The 12031-nt window shown below is 44.3% G+C and overlaps 1 protein-coding gene across 1 annotated transcript in view; it reads left to right on the top strand.

Annotated features, from left to right (window-relative positions):
* The first annotated feature begins 454 nt into the window (after positions 1–454).
* LOC134729061 (A disintegrin and metalloproteinase with thrombospondin motifs 7-like) overlaps positions 455–12031 on the top strand; it is a 52217-nt gene continuing 40640 nt past the window's right edge. Inside the window, 2 exon segments of the mRNA XM_063596510.1 lie at positions 455–502; positions 599–807. Of these exon segments, the coding sequence (XP_063452580.1) occupies positions 455–502; positions 599–807 (257 nt within the window).

Below are 12031 nucleotides of genomic sequence, written 5' to 3'. Positions count from 1 at the left end.
TTGCAGCTTGAACGCGGAACGACTGTGGTGATCGAGTAGCCAAAAGTTCACGGAATGCACTGTCACAATTGTGATTCCGCCATAGCGCCGTGCATCCATCCAACACTTGTTTAATACCTATATTTAATACCTAATACCTTAGACTGTCCTAGGCTGTGGACGCAGAAGACTCAACCCCACTTCCTGAGTTGAAGTGGGGGAAATAGAGGAGTAAATCATTTCACGATGTGTGGTTAAATGCTACAGCTCAGGTAACCACGAGCACACAGAGAAAGGGCAGTTTCTAGAAACAGGGCGGAGAGGAGACCGTGAGTGGGCATTTCCCAGAGCAGTCTCTGCCAGCCACCCTGCTGTGATCACTTTGCCACAGAGCAGCCCCGGCGGTCAACCTCAGCCTCCCTGCGCAACCTGAGCGCCCCGCCCAGGTGCCTTACTATTGGTCTCGTGGAGCGGGATGGGCAGCTCTGCCGTGCAATCCCAGCTCGCAGCCCTTGCTCCGCGTGTACTCACGGGAGGACTCGCAGACGTTACTGCCCTCTTGCGTGCCCCGGCCACCCCCGGGCAGCTTGTAGCCGGTGCGCGGGGTGGCTGGGGCTAGGTGCAGAGCTGTCGCGGAGCCGGAGCAGCAGCGGTGAAGCCCCTCGGCTCGGCCGAGACCGCCGTGCCCATCGCTCGCCTCGGTTGCCGCCGCTTTAGCCGCAGCCGCTGCTGCCGCCGCCGGGGGAGAGGCAGCCTATTGTCTTTCTCCGCGGCGAAGGTGAGGAGCTGTCTCGGCTGGGCCCGCGGGGGAGCCCCGGGAGCCGCACGGTGAGAGCGCAACTTAGTTGGCGGAGTTGGGGGAAGTTTTGTGATTTGAGGAGGGGTCGGGGTGCGGAGCGCGGCCCGTCCCCTGCGGCCGCTCGGTGGGGCGGGCCCCAGAGGAGGGTCGGGGGCTGCGCGGGGCTTCAGGGGCGGGCGGAACGGATGGGTAGCCGGGCGGCGCGGGGACCTCAGCTTTGCGGACCCCTCCTCCCTGCGCATCACCCTTCTCCCGCATTGTCTGCTTGGGGCTCGGCGCGCCTCCCACTCCGCAGCCCAACTTGGGGGCCGTCGCCGCTTTCCGGATGGGGGGCGCGCCCGGCCGCGGATGGCCCCGAACCCTTGCCCCGGGTCCCCGGGTTGGCGCCGCTGGGGCGGACTCAGTCCTCTCCTGGGGCGGGCGGCCGCGGTGTGGAGTCCGCGCCGCGAACAAGTGCTGCGGGCGCGAGGGAGCGGCTCCCCGGGGCCGACGCGGACGGTAAACCTGTCCGGCGGCGCCCGCCTGCTGGGGCCTCTCCGCTGTTTCTCGCGGGCGCGGCCCGGCTGAAACTGCGACCGTCGGAGGCGAGCGGCCCTCTGGGACCCGTGCAGCCGGTCCACCTTGCAGCTATACTTTGAGACTAAACAATTTTTTTTTTTTTTGCAAAGGCAAACCGGTATGTGAAGTTGAAAAAAGCAAAAACCCTCAAATTTTCCTTCTTTCTTTCTTTTTTTTTTTAAATCAAGAAAGGGGGTAGATAGGTTTGTTTTGTTTTGGAAATAGTTTTTATAGCAGAGTGATACCGTCACATTTAATGATCCTACTGTGAATTCAAGAATTCACGATGAAAGTTGGATTGAGCGGTATTTTGGTGTTCATTCTTTGCTGATACTCATTAATGAAGTTAGTTGGAGAGTTTATTGCTTCAGTACAGTAAAAACCAGTGTGCCTTTTTTTTTGTTACTACTCCCCCCTCCCCGCGTTGTTTTATTTTTCGAAGAAGCAATTTATTCAGTTTTTCTAAGCCACGGGATTGCCCAGATGAGGACAAACGGTGCAGTTCTTGAAAGGTCATTATTGGCAAGTTTGTGAGGGAGCTAAGATGAGTTGAGATAAACCAGTGTTACTGTTCTTGTATTCTGTCGTGGACTCTTGGGGATTTGCAGGCTGCATTCAGTACAAGTCTGGTCCAGTTTTGGGTGCACGTATTCCACTGAATTTGGTTCGTGTGGCTTATTATATGAACATGATTCTGTTTCACTTCCCCAGATGGAACTAGCTTAAATGTCTATCATTTATAGTGACAAATGATCAAAATGGCTAGAGTGTCATTTATTAACTTCAGTTGTATTCCTTTACCTTACCTTCTGCTAAATGAAAAAGAAAAATTAGACAAATACTGTGTGCGTCAGTTTGCTCTGAGTGATTTCTCGTGCTAAGTGAGTCCTGTGGAGAAGCGTTCCTGGGCTTTTCTGGTTTCGTGGGCCTTGTGTTATAAAACCAATTTTCTTCACCTGATGAAGCTAAAGACAAATTTTCTTCAGGCACAGGCATTGCCCTTTTAAACTACAGAGCCACTTGTAGGATTCACAATACTCACTCAATGGCTTCCCTTCCTGGCAGTGTGGTTTTGTGTGTGTGTGTGATTGTGGGGAAGGAGGTTGACAGAGGTTGGAAGGGATTGTCAGGGAGGGACATCATGTAAGCAAGTACTAACAACATAACGTGACGAGGGCACCAGTTGCTTTCCTTCTGTGGGCGGTGATGGCATGTTATACTGTAGGTACTATTGTTGTAGGATTTCCCACAGTTCGTTTGCCTTGACTAAATGGTAACTGCACACATACTATACTATAAATGGACTCCTCCTCTAGTCCTTTAACTCCTTGAGGGCTGTGATAGACCTTATTTAACTTTGTACCCTCTTTGCCAGTGGTCTTAACATAGTGCAGGCACGGTATGTGTTTGAATTGGGTAAATTACTTTTACTGCCTAGTGGTAGCTGGTGTACACAGGAGAGGGCCACCAACTCTGGGGACTTGTCCAAAATGACAGTTCCCTTGCAGATCTCTGATGAAATTTACTTTAAAAGGATTTCTAACCTTTTTTTTAATCTGTCGGTTATTTTTTGAAAAGAAGTGGGGCTTAACTAGTGCTCTAAGGATTTTAACAAGAGATTCCGATTTAGAAATCTGTCCCCCCTTTTGGTGAAATTATTATTTTTTTAGAGTCGGAATCTTCACTGTTGCCCAATTGTCTCCCGGGGTCCCAAGCCGTCCTCCCACCTCAGCCTCCCACAGTATTGGAATTACAGACGTAAGCCACCCCACCCAGCTGGCGAAATTATTAAAATTGTAGTGAAAACTCTGCCTCCATTGTGAAATTGGAAAAAAATTAGAAATTTTAGAAGAAAGTACGCCCTTTGGAGCTAGGTAGAGTTCAGATCCCCACATTTCCATTGAGTAGTTGCATAGCCTCTCAGAGCTTCAGCTTCCTACTCCTTAAGGGTTAGTAACATGCTTTGCAGTGTTGTTAGGAATCAGTGAAACTGTGTGAGATACTTAACTGCAGTATCTAACATGGAGTAGGTAGCTATTTCCTGGTAGCTGTAATGATAATAATTTTGATACGTTTTTACATGACTTAAGCATTCTGAAAAGTCTGATGCTTCTGAGTATGGAGGCTTAGCTATTTCTTTCATAAAGAAGGGGCCCTGAGACTTGTGAGTCTTATCCAAATGCATTTCTTCACAGGTGTCAGATGAACTGAAGGATAATGGAAACAATAGCAAATTTATCTTCTCAGTCACCTGTGAGTCTTCCTTTGCGAGTGGGACTTGCAGAGTACTTGGTAGGGTAGAGCTCTTTGTGACTATGCTATTTAGGAAATGGTGAGAGATGGATTGTTTTCAGTACATCAGTCATAAGAGGATATGAGTTAGTTCCAACTTTCCTTATTTTACCTTAGTCTTGACAAATAACAAGTATGGATTATGTCTGTATTTCTGAGACTTGTTTAAGGTAGAACTGGACTGGGTGTTAACAGTGTTAGTTCAGTAGAGACATGAGCAAATCACTCACTTCCCCTTCAAGATAACACTTTCAAGGTGCCACCATTTGCAGAAGAAAGCAGTGATTTAAAGCAGCTATACTAGCACAGTTTAGAATACTTACACTACCTGATGGAGTAGATACATTCTAGAAATATTTACCTGTAGTGGGAGTTGAACAGTGAGAACACACGGACACAGGGAGGGGGGAACATGACACACTGGGGCCTGTTGGGGGTTGGGGGGCTAGGGGAGGGATAGCATTAGGAGACATACCTAGTGTAGATGACGAGTTGATGGGTGCAGCAAACCACCATGGCACGTGTGTACCTATGCAACAAACCTGCACGTTCTGCACATATACCCCAGAACTTAAAGTATAATAATAAGAAAGAAAAATAAATATTTACCTGTTAAGGACATTTCTGTGTATTTTATTCCATCTTTCCAATAGTTTTCTTATGAAGAGATTATAGTAAACCTTTGAACTTAACAGATTGAGGGTAAACCTTTAAAAAATATGTTTGGTCACACTTACAGATTGAGGGTAAAAACATTCCTGACAAAGCTAGGCGAAGACACTTGGACTTTTTTTTTTTTTTTTGAGACGGAGTCTCGCTCTGTCACCCAGGCTGGAGTGCAGTAGCACGATCTTGGCTCACTGCAACCTCTGCTTCCCCGGTTGAAGCGAATCTTCTGCCTCTCCCGAGTAGCTGGGACTACAGGCACACGCCACCATGCCTGACTAATTTTTGTATTTTTAGTAGAGACGGGGTTTCACCATATTGACCAGGCTGGTCTTGAACTCCTGACCTCGTGATCCACCCGCCTCAGCCTCCTAAAGTGCTGGGATTACAGGCATGAGCCACTGCACCCGGCCGAAACTTGGACTTTTGATGTTTCCTTCTGTTAAAGTTAACATCTAGCACTTGAATAGACTTGGTTATTACTGATGGGGACAGGCATCCATTTGGAAGTAGCTTCCCTCTCTCTCTCTTTCCCAGGTTAGGCTGTCTTACTGCTGTAAATGGGGAGAGAAGAGAAAGCCGTGGGTGGAAGAAAGTGTTTCATGGCCTGGTGCGGTGGCTCATGCCTGTAATCCCAGCACTTTGGGAGGCCGAGGCGAGTGGATCACTTGAGTTCAGGAGTTCAAGACCAGCCTGGCCAACATGGTGAAACCCCGTTTCTACTAAAAACAGAAAAATTAGCTGGGCATGGTGGCGGGCACCTGTAATCCCAGCTACTTGGGAGGCTGAGGCAGGAGAATCACTTGAACCCAGGAGATGGAGGTTGCAGTGAGCCGAGATTGCACCACTTCACTCCAGCCTGGTCGACAGAGCGAGACCTTGTCTCAAAAAAAAAAAAAAAAAAAAGGGTCCCACTCAGTTGCCCAGGCTGAAACGCAGTGGCAGGATCACTGCTCACTGCAGCCTTGAACCAAGTGGTTATCCCACCTCAGCCTCCCAGGTAGCTGGGATCACATGCATGCACCGCCATGCCTGGCTAATTTTTTTATTTTTGTAGAGACAGGGTCTCTCTATGTTGCCCAGCCTGGTCTCAAACTCCCGGGATGAAGCAATCCTCCCACCATGGTCTCCCAAAGTGTAGGGCTTAAAGGCATGAGAGCCACCATGCCCAGCCTGCTGGGGTTTTTGATTGACATTGCATTGAAACTGGAAATCAGTTAGGAGGCAACTGACATTTTAATAATGAGCCATGAACATGGTATATCTATTTATTTAGACCTTGTTAGATTTTTCGTCAGTGTTTTGTAGTTTTTAGCAGTTGGATCTTGCTTGTATTTTGTAATCTTACACATTTATTTCATGTTTGTGGTACTGTTGTGAATGATACTTCTCAATTTCCAGTTGGTGATTGCTAGTATATAGGAAGATGATTTTATGTTATATGCTGACCTTGGATTCTACAACCTTGCTAAACTCATTTTTAGTACTAGGAGCTTTTTTGTAGATTTTTGGAATTTTGTGCATAGACAGTAATGTCACTGGCAAATAAGGGCAGTTTAATTTCTTTGTTTTCACTTTGTATACTTTTATTTCCTTTTTTATTTTTGAGACGGAGTTTCTCTCTTGTTGCCCAGGCTGGAGTGCAATGGCGTGATCTAGGCTCGCTGCAACCTCTGCCTCCTGGGTTCAAGCGATTCTCGTGCTTCAGCCTCCCCAGTAATTGGCATTACAGGCGCCCGCCACCACGCCTGGCTAATTTTTGTATTTTTAGTAGAAATAGGGTTTCACCATGTTGGCCAGGATGGTCTCAAACTCCTGACCTCAGGTGATCTCCCCGCCTCGGCCTCCCAAGATGCTGGGATTAGAGGTGTGAGCCACCGCTTCCGGCCTAAGAGGACACAGTTTCTTTGGCTTATTAAGAGGTATTTGGTTAGTGTTAGACCGGGGGTTGGTACATTAGAGCTTGCTGACTGGATGTACCATGCTGCCTCTTTTTATAAATGAAGTTTTATTGGAACACGGCCACACCCATTCATTTACATATTGTTTAACAGAGACCATATGACCTACAGACCCTAAAATATTTACCACTTTGCGCTTCGCAGGCATTTTGCTGGCTACTGCTGTGGACACCAATTTTAATTTAGGTAGATAAACTTTTTTGTAGCTTCTGAGGTTTTGCATTAATTTGCTCAGGCATATAGGTTGGTGGAAGTGCTTTCCGTTCCTTCTCCCAAACCAATCACACAGCCATATAACTTCATGCCTGAGTTTCTGTGTGGTCCTCTATAGTGAGTGAGTTTTTACATACTTCTTTGCAGCAGCATGAATTTCAAAAATCTCAACGCTTTTGCTCTTGCTAATCTTTGTAAACTTTGCACACCCAGTGCTGGTACATTCTGATGATAGTGTCCACACTGCACTGTATGAAGAAAAGACTGATGATTATTTATATTAAAATGCAGGAAGAGAATTGTAGCGGCAACTTTTGCTTCTCTAATCAGCAGCATCATAAGAGACTTACTATGTGTGGGCAAGGGGGGAGAATGTTAATTTATACATTGAGATAGTTGTATTAAAATTGAGTGACTCTTACTGTGACATAAAGTGAATGTGTCTCTCTTATACAGCAGAAAACTATTAAATTTGTTTTTTCTCAGCAGTATAAAATAAAGTGGAAAATGTGGGAAGAATACAAATCCTTAACTTCTGTGCTTCTGCTTATTTCACACCCCTCAAATTTCTGATTCCTTTCAACTGTAGCTGGCCTTACTACTGAGTGGTGAAATTGCTGAACATACTTAAAACTACATCATTTAAGACTTTGAATTTTGACATCTCCTCCTCTTCACAGTCTTTCAAATACTAGGCAACCTGTAGGGTTCCGCTGTGTCTGTCATGTATTGTCCCTGTGTTACATGAAAGCAGCCCCAGTGAACTTGTGAATTTGCTGAGTCATTTCACTGGCTACTGGGTGAGGAAGAAGTAGGATTTTCTCTCTTAAAATTCCTTGGTGAAATCATTGGGTGGGCATGGTGTGTTTCTTTAATTTTCCTTTTGGTCAAAAATCTGACAAAGCAAAGACTTTCAGTTGTTCTTGGTCTTTCAATAGGTTTAGTTTTTAAGTGTGTTTACTCTGACCAAAAACTGCCTTCCTGTAATATGCTCCTTCCTTTAGAACACAGTTCTTAAGTAGAGTTTGTTTGTTTAAATGTATAAAAATAAGTTAATGCATTATATGCAGCGAGGTTTTGCATCAGAACCCTGAGTTCTCAATGTGGCAGGTTTAAGTGTCTAGAACACCTTTTACCTGTTTTTTCTATTACTTGCTTTTTTATTTTTGGGGTAAATGAGATCTTTCTCAGGGAGGCCTTCCCTCAGCACCATGTTTAAAAGGGCATCTCCCTCATTTGCTATTCCTTCTTCTGTTTTATTTTGCTATATGGAATTTGCTACTATGTGAAAACTATTTTAATGTTTTATTTACCTGTGTTACCCCTAGAATAATATCTATGAAGGTAGGGATTTTTATCTGTTCCTTCTGTGCCTACAGAGTGTTGAGGAGTATGGTGTCTGGCACGTTGTAGGTGCACAGTGACAGCTGAATTAATAACATCAGGGAGAGTTTGTAGGATGGGGCTCAAGGTGTAGGGCAAGTCAGTTTTTAGATTTGAGGTTATTAGCAGGAGACGATGTGGGGGGAAAACGCATGTTTTAATGTCAGACTGGGTTTGAATCTGGTCTCTCCAACTTACCCTTTGACCTTGGTGTTAAATAATTTAACCTTTGAAAGATCAACTTTGTCACTAGTGAAACGGGAAATAGTATCTTTTTAATGGGGATTAAATGTAATATCAAATATAATGCTCTGTCAATGTTAGTTTTGTCTTTCCCCTTGTGTGCCAGCATTGTGGAAGTCTGAAAGCAACCTGAATTTACCAGTCTGTTTCTGGAGCCTTCTGGGGTCATTACTTTGATTACTTTTGACAGATACATTCTTTTCAGCAGCCTGCATTGCCAGCATAACAATGACCTGTCCCTTTGACCAGTGTGGGGGACAGACACTTTGTCATCCCTCTTTAATCCGTGTATCAGAACAACTCTTACGAGTTCTGGTTTTGAAACATGTTTAGAGGAGTTTATAATTCCGAACAGTTCAGATGACATCAGCCCTTTCTTAGAGTCCTCTGAGTTTGCTCAGCTTCCTCATTCCAGTGTGGCGGGAACCCTTCAGTTAAATTGATGTTTGTGGTCTTTACACATAGTCATCCTAAGTTTCTTGCGAATCATGAGAGATCAGAGGGCTACTAAGTCACTGGTTTGTCTCTGTAGATTTCTCTAATCCAAGCTTGTCCAACCGCGGCCTGCAGGCTGCATGCAGCCTGTGAAGGGTTTGAATGTGGCCCAATACAAATTCGTAAACGTTCTTAAAACATTGGCCAGGCACGGTGGCTCACACCTGTAATCCCAGCACTTTGGGAGGCCGAGGTGGGTGGATCACCTGAGGTCAGGAGTTTGAGACCAGCCTGGCCAACATGGTGAAACCCCGTCTCTACTAAAAATACGAAAATTAGCTGGGCATGGTGGCACGCGCCTATCATCTCAGCTACTCGGGAGGCTGAGGCAGGAGAATCGCTTGAACCCAGGAGGCAGAAGTTGCAGTGAGCCAAGATGGTGCCACTGCACTCCAGCCTGGGTGACAGAGTGAGGCTCCATCTCACAACAAACAAAAAATTATGAGATTTTCTTTTTTTGCAATTTTCTTAAAGCTTAGCAGCTATTATTAGTGTTAGTGTATTTTATGTGTGGCGCAAGACAATTCTTCTTCCAGCGTGGCCCAGGGAAGCCAGAAGATTGGATCCCGCTCCTTTAAGTTTTATGGATTAACAAGGGGTTAATTCCTGTATCAGTTTCACTGATGTTTCTTCTGCTTGATGCAGGAACACTTGACAAGTTAGTTAAGGTAGATTGGTCCATAAATTTATAGGTTCTTTCATTCCCATGTCCTAGGCAAGTCTGAGCAGGACCTGGAAAGCTGATTAAAAGGCCAGTGAGCACAGTGAGCTTAATTGTAAATTAAATGGATATTTAATACATTAAGAAGGCACTCAAGCCTTTCAATCTTTCATTTTCATCCATGCTTGCTATTTGAATCTGATGGGCTTGAAATTGACCTTGTTGTTCTTGTAAAAATGTTGGTTATTGCTGCCTTTCTCAAGCTTGGTTTTCAGTGTGGATTTCTGCAGATAATTTTTGCACCTAAAAGTACAAAGTCATTAAGTGAAGGCCGTCAGGAAGGAAAGAGTGCCCTGAGCCAGGAGGTCTGTTACAGCACATGGGGTGGACAAGAAAATGAATGGACATGGGCATGGAGGTGGTTCAGTCAGTGTGGGAAGGCCACCTGCTTGTCAGCTTTCTACTGCGTTGTCCAGCAGAACACGTTGAAGCTTGGGGCCTGCAACTCGTGTAGAGATGATTGCATTTAGGAGGCTGAGGTAGATTTTTTCCCTCTTAAGTGTGTGCTCACTGCTTTTTGGCGAAGCCTTGACCCGAGACATACACAGCTTGATCTGTGAGGATTTTAACATCGAGATGGTTCTATTATTTGAGTTAGGCATGGCTAGGCTACCAAGGCATTGCATTTCGGTCCGAACATTTGGTCATTTCAATTTATTGTTAGTGAGGTTTTTGCGATTTGTTAGAACACAGAGTTTGGGATTTTGTCTGTTTTTTGCATGTGTGAATGACACTTGATATTGTTGTTTATATTGCTGGTTAGTATGTGCCTTCATTTACCTATTGTGAGTAAGAAACTTCCTCAGATCAAATTATAGTGAAGTCGCTTGGTTCTGTTTCTCTGACTCTTAAGAGGATGAGATCACTTTATACACAAACTCAAGCTGTTTGGTAAAGGACCTACCATTCTGAGCATTCATAGCCTAGATGAAGTCCTGGTCCAATCACCAAGTTAAACTTTTAAAAAACATGCTGTTCTTAATGTTCAGGAATTCAACCCTGGAAGCCTTCTCTAAATCTTAATGAGAGTTTTATGAGAATTCATTTAGTGAAAATATGTATCAGGGAATCCAGCTATTAACTTTGAGGAGGGTGATGCCTTTTAGTGGTTAGAGAGGCAAGCTGTAGCCTCCCTTCTCAGAGAAGGGGAATTGAGGAAGAGAGTTCTAGTGGTCCCTTGCAATCCTCCCCTCACTTTCCAGGTTCCCTAGTAAGACTGGAAGAAGTCCCTGAGCAAACAGCATTTTGTGAGTTTGAGGGACTGTGTAAAAATGTAAGTGAACATACAGTGGTTTTGCTTTGATAACTGTTTTAAATATCCTGTTGGTTGTTGAAACTTCTGTGACAGTGAAGCCTTTTTTGTCTTTATTTTTCAATCGGAAGATCTTTCTTCCCCACTTGAAAAGATTGAGTCTGGGGTCAATCCCTGACCCCGCTTCCTTCCTAAATGTCTTAGTGTATAGCATACAGCTGGGCATATGGTAATCTCAGGCAGGGGATTGTACTCATAGAGCTATGCTTGACACCTAGGACTTTAGGTGGCTTATGTATTTTTGATGACAACTTTTAATTTTATTCTCATTTATTCCATTTCTGTTTCAGTGTCCTGGGTCATGAAACTTAATCCACAACAAGCTCCCTTATATGCGAGTAAATCATGCGATTTCTTTTCATTTTGTATTTATTTGTTCTGTTTACTTGTTGTAATAAGCCACACTCTCACATGATAGATCCTCAAGGAAAATTTTAACCATATGTGCATGAATATATTGGTGTAAGACACTTCAGAAATTGAGTTTGATTTAGTAAGTACTAAATGGCTAATCTGTGCATGGAACTGAAAACAAATAATACCTGTAAGACTTGAGAGTTAATTTAGTCAGGGCGATAGTATGCACGTATGAAACAAATTGTCCTGCCAAACAGTACTGTAGCTTCTTATTTTTTACCTGCAGTGCATTCCTGTAAAAGTAGTGTGGAGATCCTCCTACTGCCACTGTGATTTACCTTACGTTGCCACTAGGTGGCACTATGTCATTGGCAAGAGTGCTGTTTTCTTCAGGACTCTGGGTGAAAGCTGATATATCATCTCCCTGAAGTGAGGGACTTTGAAGATAAAATTGATAAATGATTGAATCAAGGCTGGAAAAGGTAGGCTGTAGGCAACTATTCTTTATTATTGTAAGAGTGAATTAATTGAATTTGGGTGGTGAAAAGTACCCGTTTGATGAGAAGCCAGCTTAGGGTTGTGGATGGTTAGAGCTGTGAGAGGCCAGTAGATGCTGGGTTGCTATGCTCTGGAGAGGGTGAGAAAATATATTTGTAATAGGACTTGATTCCAGCCTTCAAGAATATGGATCATTTATTTGGACAGAACGTCCCCAGAATTAGTTGAAGACAAAAGGCAAATGATCAGGAATGGGAGGCAGTGAACATAGTGTTGGATGAATAGTGGGGGGATGGTCAGTGGAAACTCTGGCCCACCCAAGTTTGTGTCAGGTAATAATGGGAGATCAGCCTGAAAAGGTGGATAAAGCTCAATTGTGAAGGAAGACAAAGGTGTGAGGATTTTGTTTTGTGACCACCGAGGAGCCATTGATGGTGTTTATTTTAAGGATGCTTTTCCTTTTATGCATTTGTACATAAAAACATAAATGTACTTAACCATTCTGTATTAATAATAGTCATTTACCTTTCCAACATAAAATGTTCATGTAACTT

Source organism: Pan paniscus, chromosome 16 (assembly GCF_029289425.2).
Source record: "Pan paniscus chromosome 16, NHGRI_mPanPan1-v2.0_pri, whole genome shotgun sequence".
Taxonomy (NCBI): domain Eukaryota; kingdom Metazoa; phylum Chordata; class Mammalia; order Primates; family Hominidae; genus Pan; species Pan paniscus.
This window is presented reverse-complemented; position numbering and strand designations above follow the sequence as displayed.